Source organism: Dysidea avara, chromosome 3 (assembly GCF_963678975.1).
Source record: "Dysidea avara chromosome 3, odDysAvar1.4, whole genome shotgun sequence".
Taxonomy (NCBI): Eukaryota; Metazoa; Porifera; class Demospongiae; order Dictyoceratida; family Dysideidae; genus Dysidea; species Dysidea avara.
The window spans coordinates 48,820,385-48,835,565 of NC_089274.1; the positions used below are offsets into that span (position 1 = coordinate 48,820,385).

At 38.7% G+C, this 15,181-nt stretch overlaps 1 protein-coding gene across 1 annotated transcript; it reads left to right on the plus strand.

The window, feature by feature from the left end:
* Positions 1–215: 215 nt before the first annotated feature.
* On the plus strand, positions 216–14,863 carry LOC136251433 (putative defense protein). The gene is made up of 6 exons (XM_066043887.1): positions 216–424; positions 12,289–12,425; positions 14,211–14,302; positions 14,349–14,434; positions 14,613–14,633; positions 14,682–14,863. Exons 1-6 carry the CDS (start codon positions 262–264, stop codon positions 14,738–14,740), a joined length of 558 nt encoding a protein of 185 aa, XP_065899959.1. The 5' UTR covers positions 216–261; the 3' UTR covers positions 14,741–14,863.
* The last annotated feature ends 318 nt before the right edge of the window (positions 14,864–15,181 follow it).

The following is a 15,181-nucleotide window of genomic DNA, read 5'->3' on the forward strand; positions in this document are numbered from 1 at the left end:
AAAAGCCACAAGGTCATTATTGATTTATCTTCCTCACAGGAGATCAATCAGTGGGTATCCCCATTGGCTCATAACAAGGCCAATATAGGGCAAGTCCTTGCACACTTCAGAGAAGTACTATACCAGTGTTAGTATTATTATACATACTTAAAGCTGCATTGGTAATTTGGTATAGATAGATAGATTCTGTGGTTTCTTCTATTGTTACAGAACACAATACTGCTGACAGTGTTGCTGATAACCACATCAACTGCTGTTGCAATGGCATATCCTCCTGGTGCTCCAATTCAAGCATGTGAGGATGGAACTAACATTACACCTCGGCATATTTCAGTTGCCAATATGGCTACTACTGGAGCTGTGCCGTTTGCTGTTGATATTAGTGATATAGGTAACAGATATACACCTGGAAACAACTTCACTAGTAAGTGTTACATATATTGTGTGTTGTCTCCTTGAAACTTTGTGCATTGTATATAGCTTTTGTGTTTACTTACTTTTCGGCTTGCAACAGTGAATTTCTGGATGAGGGGTCGTGCAGTACACTGAAGTAGCCATGGACTAGTATGGCTAGTAATTAACACACACTGCATGAAACACTAACATACCATACGCACACAAACTAACTTAACAAAGGAACTCACGTATAGTTTGACATAGTAGAGTTGTTTGTAGGCTTCCTCTAGTGATTGAGTTTGTTCACAACACACAATCGATTGTGGGACTTTATTTCCAAATGTCTTGTCCGTTTATATCAACAAATATAGGAGCAATGTTACCAGCTGCCACCCATCATTAAAGTCATGAAGTATGTCTATTAAATGAACCTAGTCTTACTGGCTGGGGTGAGTGGTCACCCACCATGGCGTGGGCTTTTAGCCTACACTGGCTTGGATGATTGGTCATACTAGTATCCAAGGTTTGTAACCACAGCCAGATGTGAGAATAGACTGAGTCATTTGATGGTTTACAATAAACCAGTGGAGCACTTACCGTGAGGGCTAGTTGGCTGCATGTCTTCAGAATGTCATTTGTGGTTATGCCAGCATTCAGAACATTGAATGATAAGGCATGTCTGAGCGTGTATCAAGGATTTAAGCATTTCGTTCCCTCTTCATACACATGAAGAGTAGAAATTTGGTGCAAGGCCACATGAACGTAGTTTGAATTGCTTGGCGGGGATATTGGACTGGAAACAGACTATGTCTCTGTATTGTGATATATTGGGTTGTAATAAAGGTCCACCATTGGCTGTCTCCCCCGCCAAGGTAGTTGAAACTGTCTGGAAATGCAGGTGTTAATTGTGCATCATCGTAGCAGTGCAAAACATTTGCCACATTTACTATGGATCCAAAAAGGATTCAGGTTTGCCTTAGGGAAACCACTTATCTAATTAAAAACAGCCAAGCTGTAAAAAAAGGGTGCAGCCTCCAGCTGCAGGGTGACAAAGATGTGAAATCAAAGGTGGCAGCCAAGAAATGGTTGTGATGGTAGATTAACGGAAAAAATTTTAATAATGACAATTCAGGTGAATTTGTGTTGCCTCCTCCACTAGGATTCGGCACCAAATTCACCTGAATTGTTGTTATTAAAATTTTTGCCATTAACCTACCATCACAGCCATTACTTGGCTGTCACCTTTGATTTCACATCTATTTCACCCTGGATTTTTTGGAGGCCGCACCCTGTTTTACAGCTTGGCTGTTTTTGATTAGATATCACTTCTTTTTGTAATTTCACACCTAAAGCCAGCCTATAGGTATTTCTTTTAACTTGTCTTTTTCTTTACTATGCACAGATCTAGAGAGAAGATTATTATGAAGAAGATTTTAATGATTTGTTTAGCAACATGTTCTTTAGGCAATAATAGTTTTTAATTTTGTTGATAGATCATAAAAATAAGTCACACAGGTTAAAGCTGTTTGCAGCTACAGGGAAATGTGTATGTAGTTCTTTTCTACAGGGAGCCTCATAATGTAACTGTACTCTTTGACTACATGGTGAATGGTTTGTAGTTGAACACACCACACGGTGGCTTATTTCTAGCTGAAACACTCTACAAAATGTAGCTGAATTCTCTCCAGTTTCCAGTTGATCTCTCTACAGGGTGATTTGCTTCTAGCCGATCTCTACAGGGTGAATTGTTTCTAGCTGATTTTTCTACAGGGTGACTTGTTTCCAGCTGAACTCTCTACAGGGTGACTTCTAGCTACACTCTCTACAGGGTGACTTGAAATGTAGTTGAACACCCTACTGGGTGACTTGATCCAGCTGATTTCTCTACAGGGTGATTTGCTTCTGGCTGATCTCTCTACACAGGTTATTTGTTTCTAGCTGATCTCTCTACAGGGCTGCTTGTTTCTACTGAGCTCTCTACAGGGTGACTTGAAAAATAGTTGAACTCTTTGCAGGCAACAGGGTAACTTACCTAACTGATCTCTCTACAGGGGAATTTGTTTCTAACTGAATACTGTGCAGGGTGATTTATTTCTAGCTGATCTTTCTACTGAGAGATTTGTTCATAGCTGGATTCTCCATTAGGTGATTTGAAAAGTAGTTGGGCTCTTATAGGGTGACTTGATCACGCTGACCTCCCCAGCCTCACTCTACAGGGTGCCTTGTTTCCAGCTGATCTCTCTATAGAGTGATTTTTCTAGTTGATCTCTCTACAGCGTGATTTTTTTCTAGCTGATCTAATATATTTCTAGCTACACACCCAGAGAAAAGCCTATGAAAATGTGATGGTAAACCATGAAATTCCATGTAGTTTTCAAGGACACTGCCATCCATGGGCACTGCCTATGAAAATTTGACAATTCATGGCCACTGCAATCATGAGATTTTCTTGTGCCATGAAATAATTTTTCAGTGCTATAAAATTACCATGAAATCATGAGTATTTCATGGCATGGATATTACAATGAAATATCAATGAAATGACTTTCATGGCACTTAATTGGGATTATTTTACTGTCCATAGGTGTTTCATGGAACTGTTCTCTGGTAACTTCATTCTATCTGATCTTTCTACAGGGTGACTTGTTTCCGACTAATCTTTCAACAGTGTGGTTTGTTTCAAGCTGATCTTTCTACAGGGTGATTTATTTCTAGCTGATCTCTCTACAGGGTGACTTGTTTCTAACTGATCCTTCTATAGGGTGATTTGTTTCAAGCTGATCTTTCTACAGGGTGATTGAAATGTAGCTAATCTCGCTGCAGGGTGACTTGCTTCTAGCTGATCTTTATTTTATTTTTTTTATTTATTTATTAATGCTTTACAGCACAAGTGCTGAAGGTCTGTAGGACACCTGGTCCTACAGCCATCTTTCTACAGGGGATAGTTTTCTAGCTGATTTCTCTACGGGCGACTTCTTGCTGGTTGAACTCTCTACAGGCTGACTTGTTTCTACCAGATCTACAGGGTGATTTGTTTTGAGCTGATCTCTCTACAGGGTGATTTGAAATGTAGCTTATCTCTTTACAAGGCTGTACTTGTTTCTAGCTGTCTTCTCTACAAGGTGATTTCAATGTAGCTGAACTCTCCACATGGTTGTTTATTTCTAGCTGAAACACTCTACGAAATGTAGCTGAATTCTGTATAGGATGACTTGTTTCTAGCTGGTCTCTCTATGGGTGGCTTGTTTCCAGCTGAACTCTCTACAGGGTGATATGTTTCTAGCTGATCTCTACTGAGCTCTTTACGGGGTGACTTGAAGTGTAGCTGAACTCTCTACAGAGTGATTTGTTTGCTGCTGAACTGTCTTCAGGGTGACTTGTTTGTAGTTGAACTCTTTACAGGGTGACTTGTTTGTAACTGAACTCTCTACTAGTTGAAGGGTGACTTGAACCTATGTTGTTAGCTGAATGGTGACTTGATTGTAGCTGAACGTTCTAATAGAGTGAGCTGAATGTTCTATTAGGGTGACTGCACTATTAGAGTATCTCGATCGTGCACTTCTTTAAAAAAATACACCTAGCTCACTTTCATAATGTAGCTCAGTGGATTTTAATCTGATTCCTTGTAAACCACTGTAAGATCACTCTAAAATGATTTATCTACCTCTCTACCTGGTTTCAGCTGATTCCGTTAACTGGTTTGTCTGGTAGGTGTGGCAAGTATTACTTTTTGGCTTTTTTTTAATTAACAAAACTCGATTGTGCGCATTTTACATATGGTTGGCGTTTTCGTTATAACTCCATGACTGTTAGTATGATTTCTTTCAAACCACAACAGGTTTGCACTACGATGGTTACTCCATGTACAGACTGATTTTCAAGTCATTCCTTCAAACGGTTTACCCTGTGGCCGTGACAAAAAATCACTATCAAATTTCAGTTTCGAAAATCTCTATAGAATTTTTCGAAAATCGCGTGTAACTCTCTTGTTCCTTATCCAAAGTGTACAAAAGTTGGACTCTAAACGTGCTTAATTACGTTCTTAAAGCCTTCCAAATTTGAAGAAAATCGACTAAAGCATGCGCGAGTTATAGTAATTTTTCTAAGTGGTGCGAAAAGAAGAAGAAGAATAAGATAAAAGAAACTGAGACGAACTTTGAAGGTGAATATCTCAGTAATGGCTTGGCGGATTCAGCTCAAATTTGAAATGGGAGGTACCCCACCCTGTGGAAGTTTCCACAGCAAAAATGGTTAATTTCCGTCCAAGCCATTAGGCCCTTATTCGGTGATTATTAGTTTCTCATCCAGCCTTTCTAATTATTATGATGCGGGCGGGAGGGTATTACCATTATGCCATTATTTTATAATATTAACACACTGATGTACAGACCTTGTCCAAATTGTCTTTCTTTCTTACTACAAACATTTCCTTCACCAGCTGATTCTACTTTTCGTGATCGCCAACTGTTTTTCGACAGTCAACTGAAAGCCTGCTTTGATGAAGTCGATAGAGCATGATTGCAACTGGCACTGCAGCAATTTGCTAAGGAAAACAACAGTTCTCCTGGTGATATATAGCGCATTGTAGCGTTCATCAACAAAAATTATAACAGTTTGGTATCACGTGTTCTTCCGAGCATGTGCAGAGTAAATAATGGCTTACCATGCGGTAGCTTAAGAAGGATGCGGGCGGTGGATGAGAAACTAATAATCACCAAATAGGGGCCTTAGGCCACTCCAAATAAATTCTCTGTTTCCCGTCCTGGACTCAGGCATATTTGCATGCGGGCGGGTGGTCCATTTCCATTATTTCATTATAAAATTGGCTAGCTTTTCAAGCCATTATTTACCTGGCACAGCCAAAAAGGCTGCATAAAAGCATGCTTAAGCTTGTTCCTTCCTTGTAAGTTGCACAAAAATAACACAAATGTGAAGTTTCTGCTGACTTGATAGCACTGCTGACACGTGAGCTGACACTGTTTCAAGATAGCTTTTACTGAATCTATAAATATGCAAGAATAACCGGAAATAATGGAAGAATACAGAATAATGGAATATTTAGAGCTGGCAATAACCAGATGCGGGTGGTGGACGGGAAACAGAGAATTTATTTGGAGTGGTCTTATCAAGCTACGGATGCGTGAAAACGGCGTTTTCTTGGCTCCTGTAAAATACACACTGCTAAGGACGAATTTCCTGACTTTGACATTGGTTAAGTTAAGTATGTAGGTAGTAATAAGTACATAATTAGGTAATAAGTAGTAGTATGGTGTAGTTTTCAGTATGTACGTGTGTTATGTCCATAATTATTTTTAATTACGTTGCTATGCACTGCAAAAAAAAAAAAATACACACTTGTCTGTCGCGCACCCGCACTAGCTGTACTTGGCCGCACGCTTGATATCATTTCCCAAAAGGGGGTTTCCTCTGTATTGGAGGAGTGTTGTAGCATCATCTGAAAGTTGTTGATCTCAGTATTTCATCCCGAGATATAGCAGTGCCTATGGCTAAGTTGGGTACTGATCATAAGCTAAAAACTAAAATATTACAGGACTCGGTTTCCAGTCAGTCTTGTATATATACCAATAGCCAAGACTCCATATTGACTATTTTGTTCTGTGCTCTTTGGAAATTGTTGAATTATGATTGATCATGATGTGTCTGTTTCTATACGCATACATTCGAGATATTTACTATGTCCTTGGAGACTAATCCTCCCAATAATATTAATGAATGCTACCACTGCATTGTCTATAATACTGTAAAGGATGGTCATCTCTCTTGACTCTGCAAGTAGTCATATCAGGAAGTCTGGTTCAAAATCGGAAATTTGAGGGACAAATCAGGTGGTTAGTCCAATTAAGATCAAAGCAGTTAAGCAGCTGCAAATAATTTAACTTGCACTACTGTTGCTGATTTTTTTGTTATTTTAGGTTTTGGGATGTTTCTGATATGATGTCAGAATCATCACCCAAACACTAGCTATGTTGCATAGTAAAAATTGATGACAAGTGCATTGGAGTATTGAACCTTTGTATGCATACAGAATTCCTTTAATAAAATCTCAACAAAGCTCTGGATTAATTCTGGGGAGTTATTTATGGTTAAAGCATTGCTGTGCATGACTCATCAAATCAAGCCAGATAGAATCCATGCCAAAACACAGCATTAATCTCACTAGAATTGCCCACATATTCAACCATTGACTTCAGCATTATTTTGACGAGCTATAGTTTATGTTATCAGTGCTCTCACTATGGCTTGTTAAAATCTCTTAAGAATGGCTCCAACAGGTAATGATATATAAATGAACATATAAGATCATCAGCATGCTCTATATAAAGGAAATGTATTGCGGATGATTGAGATCTTGTATTGAAATAATGACAAGAGGACATTATGCAAACCACGCTTCATTTGATATCATCCTGTTTACCAAGAGCTGCTCTTTCTCAAGGTACTTGCAAATATCTGTAATATAGAAAAAATATATGAGTACAAAGTGTCAATACAATAGAAACTATTCATTTTATAGTGAAACAAATCAGTGCAGCTGGAGCAAATCTCTTCAAACTTCTTCATGTTATGAATATGTAGGTTGTTGCACTTATTCCTGAGTTTTGGTTTTGGTAGCTACCCATGGAAATGTAGAGAAATTTGAACAGATAGGTTCCTCTTGGAGTATGTGCATGAGTCTGTCTCTGGCACTATTTTCATTGAGCCAGTTTCCTGGTCACAAAGTTTATGGATGCCTTCTATCCTTATTATTTCTGAACAACTTTAGTCGAGGCTTTCACAATGATGACTGGTTGTCCCCTTGATACTACCTGGTACCAAGACTCTACTTCAAGATTTGGTATTGTAGGTATCGATTTTGCATATAATATACGAATATATATATATATATCATACAATACAATAGTATCATACAGTACGATAGTACTGTATTGTTGGGACCACAAAGGAGTAGACGTGGCCCATGAAATAACATCATCCAAAAAGTAGCCTCAATTTTCCCTGACAACAATGAGGCAGTATTGGTTAGGTACAACTAAGCCCAAACAAGCTTTCAGATCGACCCGAAGCGCTTTCAACAAGTTGCTACAGAATTTTTAAAAAAATTAACAAAATTTTCTAGTGATCTGACCGACTGACTGATGCCTTCAGACAAGCGTAACTCGATAACGGCTAAGGCTGTGGGCTTGATTTTTTCACTGTTTGATGTCACTTCAGCCCGACAGGTGCCTTTTGGCATACAGCAGTACATACAATGCATTCTTCATGGACTTACCAGTGTCCTCCTTTGTGTCCCATTCATCTTTGCTGACAGCGAAAAGTGTCGATTTGGCGGTAGCACGTGATGGCTTCCCTTCGTAATGGAAATCGTCCGTATTTTTTATAGTGGCTATTTTGATAGCAGAGGTGCTTTTCAAACAGTTCTTGATTCATACTGCTGTGTATTAAAGGGTTGACCATAGCCGACAACAAAGTGTAATGGATATTTCACTTTTCAGACGATAATTGATATTACAGGGGCACACGGCACCATTTCTTTCTTTCAGTATGCGTGGATCGTGGAGGTGCTTTTCGAACAGTTTTTGATTCAAAATGCTGCCTAACAGTAGCTGACAACAAAGCGTAATGGATACTTCACTTTTCAGACGATAATTGGGGCGCACGGTGCCATTTCAGATGCGGGGGTTCATCAGTCATAATAATTATTTACAAAAAAGCCAAACAAGTACACAGAAAAATTTGGAATTTTCAACTAGAGTAGGGACCATAGCACATCAATAAAAAGTACTGAAACAAGTTGGAGTAGTGCACGATATTAAATCACAGTAAAACAATACAAAGTGTTATCCCTACTGTGCTCAAGATACCATAATGGAAATGCACAGTAGAGATATAACACTTGTTGTTGTTGTCTACTTTACCAGTTAGGCACTGGAGGGTGTACACAGAAGGCAGAGCCTGTTCAAGGTGTTTACCTATAGCCTAGGAGCCTAAGCAAAGATCTTTGAACTAAATATCCTAAAGTGAAACGGGACAAATACCTAGAAGGGCTGAAAAAAAGCCAACCCCATCATGACTTCTTATTGTTTTACTGTGATTTGATATCATGCACTACTCCAGCTTGTTTCAGTACTTTTTATCGATGTGCTATGGTCCCTACTCTAGTTGAAAATTCCAAATTTTTCTGTGTAGTCTGTTAACTTTTTTTTGTAAATAATTATGACTGGTGAACCCACGCATACCGTATCTGAATTGGTGCTGCGCGCCCCAATTATTGTCTGAGAAGTGAAGTATCCATTATGCTTCATTGTCAGCTATGTTCAACCTGTTAGGCTGCATTTTGAATCAAGAACTGTTTGAAAAGCACCTCTGCAATCCACACATACCAAAAGAAATGATGCCACACACCCCAGTTATATCAATTATAGTCTGAAAAGTGAAATATACATTACACTTCGTTGTCGGCTATGTTCAACCCGTTGATACACAGCAGTACGAATCAAAAACTGTTTGAAAAGCACCTCTGCTATCCAGTGGCGTAGCCAAGCCTCCACGGATGGGTGGGCACACTCACCCCATGCAACTAGCATAAAATGCGAGTCCATACTTAGTGGACTCTTCATACATTTGGTTTAAAAACTGTTTCAAAAGTGCATAAATGTATCTAGCTAGCTAATAATACGCTACACTGCTGTTCCTGCAGCTTATTTCACTAGTCTAATGCTACTGCATGAATGATATAGAAGCTGGAAATATAACTAACTTATTACACCTCCTTGTCTGGACTCCTTTAATTCATTTGTAGTTGTACACAACTCTTTATACTCCAGCCTGACTCTTGAGATAATCGTATGGCTTAATTCAGCCACCAATTGCAATTATTCTCCTCCAACCGACTATATACCATTTTAGTCTATCAGTATCACTTTAGGACGCCAACAAAAGAACATCTGTGCTGTTGCTCACAATTCAATATTCCAGATGTGAAAAAATATACTTCCCCGTGTTCCTCTCTTCCCCGCCTAAATTTTGGATCACATGATGATGTGCATTAAATAGAAAACACTGAAACTACACGGATCACGTGATGTAATTATTGAACTTATTTAATATCATGCAAATGCTGATTTACAACGAAAATATTGCACTACCAAGGTATGCACCATTTGTCTCTTGTTCGTAATAACAAAAGCGAGCGGGTGCCGCTCTCCTAGGGAAATTTGGGTGGGCACGTGCGCCACTGCTGCTATCAAAATAGCCACTATGAAAATACAGATGATTTCCGTTATGAAAGGAAGCCATCACGTGCTACCGCCAAATCGACACTTTTCGCTGTAAGCAAAGATGAATGGGACACAAAGGAGGACACTGGTAAGTCCATGAAGAATGTATTGTATGTACTGCTGTGTGCCAAAAGGCACCTGTTGGACCGAAGCGGCGTCAAACAGTGAAAAAATCAAGCCCACAGCCTTAGTTACGTTTATCTGAAGGCATCAGTCAATTACTCAGTCAGTCAGTCAGTCAGTGACTAGAAAATTCTGTTAAATAATTTTAAAAAAAATTCTGTAGCAACTTGTTGAAAGCATTTTGAGTCGATCTGAAAGCTTGTTTGTGCTTACCTCACCAATACTGCCTCATCGTTGTCAGGGAAAATTGAGGCTGGTTTTTGGGTGATGTTATTTCGTGGGCGATGCCTACTCCTCTGTGGTCCCTACTATACAGTACTATTGTACTGTATGATATATTAACCAGATGGTTGATAATGTTGAATCTTATTTCCAATTGGTCACAGTTTGAGTCAAACTTTTGAATTAATATGATATAAAGTTTGCGTCTATGTGCCACAGGCTAAATTATACTATGCACATTAGGTCATATCTTATGTAGTATTGATGCCTAGAGTATAATTGTGATACCCAATATGGTATTGTGATATGCAAACTTAATGTGGTATCGCACAGCTCTCTTGTACCCTCAGACCACAGGAATGCCGGCTACCACTGTAATATCTTTATCTCTTCTTTAGCCCATTCTGTAACAGCAACTTTGAAATTAATATAAATTGTAGTATTTGAAAGTAAATTAAGTGTATAACAAACTGTGGATAGTTATTCCAATCTTTTCAAAGCATAATAAAATACTGAGTCATTATTGCTGACATTAGTACATACAAACTTACAAAGTTTGTAGTCACAAACACACTTAAACAATATCATAAAATAAACAAAATCACAAAATCAAACTCCTGAGTTCTTGAACAGGTGTTCTTTGTAGCAGAACCTAGCAGATTTTTTTAATTCAAAAAAATGATCATGTCAACGATTTTAGGCTTTAAGCTAGACCACTAGTTGTTGATTAGTTCCCCTACTACAGAGAACACCTGTCCAGCAGGTACAGATGTGGCAGGTACACAGATACCTTTTAGCAAGCTTTCCTACATTTGGAAACTGAGCACTGTTGTGACTCCACTGTTCTAAAATATTAGACCATGATTTTAATAGAACAACTCTTAAATAGTTACTGAATTCCTCTGCTAATGAATTCTTGTTTGTTTTTGTAGGAGGCTGTGCACATCTTCTTATGAAGTACCTGGACTTAATACTTCCACTATCTGACAATCTTTGTCAGTTAACAAATTTTTCTCTAAAAGCAGAGCAAGCCCTTCTTTTAATTTGGTTGCTCAAAGACTTTAATCAGTAATATTGAGGTAGCATTTTTCCAAATTGTTCAACTTCTTGGCATCTCCTAGATGATATTTAAACATTTTTATCATAGAAAGATTAGTTATTTGAACTATGACAAGTGTTCAAGCTAAGAAAAAGACTGAGTTGTAGATTTTTTATATTTTGCACCAGAGATGTATAAAGCTGTGAACTTAGCTGTTTGAGAAGGAAACTGGCTATACACCATTGATATGTGAGACTGAGCCCTCTGAAATATAATTAATGGTCACTTTGCAGCTACCAATTATTTTACTCATATTTAATTAAATACATACGAGCGAGCACTAACATGTATGATAGACGCTAAAAGAAACTGCTCACTGAGATAATACAAAACAGCATTGTTAAGGAATAGCTTAAAAATTAATACTAAATGTGACCGGATTTCATATAACCCGGCTTCCACACACACAAAATCAAACTTACATTTTCACCAGAAATGGATTGCTGGTCTAATACACTATCATATTCCACTCTCCACGAGTGGAAGATTGGCGCCATTAAATGGCCATGGCTTTGTTGTAATGGTGTGTAGTGAGCTGAGACTTCACAGAGAGCTCGCCAATAGTGTTCTCAGTCAATTTGGAGTGATTTGAGGGCCACGGAGGGCCCAAACTTGGCCTTTGGATTCCATTCGTCTTCTTGCTCCACTTTATACTCCTATATTAAGCCCATCCACCACCACCCTCCACCCCTATTACTACCCCCCACCCTCCGCCCTATTACTACCACCTGTGATATTATTACCCACTCGAAAAACGTTTCCCAAATCAGGGCAAAATTTGGGTATAAGAAATTTATATACTCACACAGTGATAGCTAGTAAATAGATGAATAATTGGTGCAAATTTTATTCGTACAGCTGTAGGCACTGGGAAGTTATTATACAATGATTACTTAAAATCGCCATATCTCCTAACGAAGCTTTGTGTGTCAAAGCCAGGTTTTGTCACACAAATGTAAGTCACTTCCGCAGGAGGAAGAATTATAATGATTTTAAGATTAGAAAAATATTGAGCTTACATTTTCATAGTAATCAAGTTTTGCTGTTCCAAATATCATTTGACTTGCAATAACAGTAGCTTTGGTATAATTACATAGTTCTGCATGTGTTATATTCTTGTGGTGTTTGAAATTTTGTGTCTTTGTACAGTTGTACTACAAGGAGGGACCACCAACATTGACTTCAGAGGGTTCATGATACAAGGAAGAGTAATGGCTGATGATTCTCCAGCTGGCACATTTGATGATGGAAGTGCCACTGACTACCAAGTACAATGTAACCAAGATGTAAGTTTTGATAGTAGCAGTTAACTGATAATTGGTGACCCAGTGTGTAACAACAGGCTCCTCACAAGTCCCTGGTGGCATGAAATAGCACTGTAATTGTACTCTAGTCAACTTAGACATGGTGGTTAGATGAACTAGTATTATTCTGTAAAGGTGATTTTCAGTGCATAAGATGTCTCTAGGATGATTTTTTAAAGACAGCATTTTTAAGTGGCACGTGTCACTTTTGGGGAATCCCTACTTAAACAGTACTAGCTACTGTACTGTTTGATTATGCCACATGGTAAAAAAATTTGAATCTAAACTTATTCTGCATGTAAGGCAGGTACCAATGTTTTGTTTGTTCTTTATGGTGTATTGAAGACACTGGTGCAGAACATTCCTGTCAAAACCACAGACAAACAAACTTTGGTGTTTTGTGCTCTTAACTCCAAATTATTAGCCAACACCAGGTTCAATCCCTAAACCTCTCTGCACCCATTTTATGCATAGCCAGGGGCATAGCTAGCCAGAAGGTGGTGGGGGGGGGGGGGGGGGAGGGGGGGGGGGGGGGGCAGGCATCCCCCACAAAACACTCGACATTGTTCATAATTGCACAAAAGGCTAATGACCCAATGATGGGCTAGCCAACATACGGTGTTGTATTATTACAGCTTATGTAACTAGCTACATAACTACTTCATTACTGATTGCTACCAGTTATCACTATCAATGGAAAAATTTTCGTCGAGCATCATCGCACGTGCCACAACTGTACTCCAACAAATTCGTCCACATCCAGTAGAACTATATTGTGAATATTTTAGTACAAATACAGTCATAGTACAAATACAGTCATAGTACAAATACAGTCATAGTTACTTACGTCTGTGATGCAGTCCTAGCACACTGGCACAGTATGACGAACTCACTCACTTCAGCCAGCGAAATTCAAAAGCCATGCCGGTTTTGGCACGAAATCCCATCTCTACACCTCTCCTGTCTGTTGGCAGTATTTGTTAGCTTGTAACAGATTGTCTGACTGACTGACAAAGTAAAAAAATTAAACTGGCATGCCACTGCACTGTACGAAGATCCAGTGTGATCAACTTGGGAAAATAAAGTTGGTCCATTTAACACTTTTCACCTCGTAGGCAGTAGGTTTGTAGCGTCATCGCATATCACCATGGCTTGTCATTTCTCAGTTGCGACTCTTGCGAAGTCACTTTGAGCGGGTCACTAGTCTTTTTAGGTTCGAAAAAAGCACTATCACGTGAGTAGTGTAGGTTAAATATAGAATTGTGTGTCTAATATTTTCATTACGGGGAAAACCCCTGGGGACTCGGGCATGCCCTATTTTTAGCACATCGTTTTATTCATTGCTTGTAATGTGCAAGAAATCATCACATTATTATCATGATTCACAAATGAGTTGAATATTGTGTGTACTCGCATAGTAGCGCATAAACAATAATTTGGGGTGCGTGTCAGTTACTGGTAAGCTTGTGATGGAAGTTTAAAAATCACCACTTAGTGATGGGGAGGCAAATACCCCCTTGTCTATGCCACTGTGCATAACTTTTTATCTGTTTAAAGTTTCAGTACTGACATACAACATAGAGCATAACATGCTAGGGGAGATGAATTACAGATGTGTTGACATCTGTTTGTTTGTTTGTCCTGTGTGACGTTTTCACAGTTTATTTTGTTATACACATACTTGTGCTATATTCTAAGCATATAAGTGTGCATTGACATGCAAACATCGCAGTAAAATTGTGATACTGTGATGCTTTGCTTTCACAGACAGCGGCTACTCATACTGGTAGAGAGGAGAAGACTATGGTAGAGCTATTGTGGATCGCTCCAGCTAGAGGAACTGGTACAATTTATTTCAGGTACTGTATGCTGCTTGTTGGAATGTTATTCATATGAAAAGAACAGGTATTCATTTGTTGATCGATATGAACCAACTAACAATATGAACATGTTCTGGGCCAACTTGACTACCAACAGTGTGATGGAAAGTGGTAAGGATAACTTCTCGTGACTATGTACAGTGAAACCTTAGTTGTGTTTTACATGGCTAATGTTATTTATGAGGCTCTGTTGTAGCTGGTGTGTCTTGTATGTGTATCTGTAATGCACAAGTGATGTATGATTTGTGGTAAACTGAAGTGTCTAATTTGTTTTGTCTTTTTCCTTTAGGTGCAGGTGGTGATGCTACAGGTAAGAATTGTTATATCATGTGATGACATGTGATGTAATATGATGTAGCCCTCCACTCCTACATCATATTGGTGGTGATCTTGACCACTCTACTGATGTTTCTCTAATATATGTGAACATTTTGACCACTAGTTTTATAGCCTCCTAACTTTCCTTGTGTGACATTACAGAGTTGAATATTAGTTATACAAAGTGTACATAACTTCAAAATAATGTGCATTACAGTAGTACTACTAAATGATCTATGTTTAGTTGAGATGGTCACTATAATGAGGTGGTCTTATTAATGAGGTCATGAAGTACACCTTAGCTATGTTTGAGACTTACTTGACATGGTCACTATAATGAGGTGGTCTTATTAATGAGGTCATGAAGTACACCTTAGCTATGTTTGGGACCTACTTGACATGGTCACTATAATGAGGTGGTCTTATTAATGAGGTCATGAAGTACACCTTAGCTATGTTTGGGACCTACTTGACATAGTCACTATAATGAGGTGGTCTTATTAGTGAAGTCATGTGGCTATCTGCTAGTGTTGTTTTAGT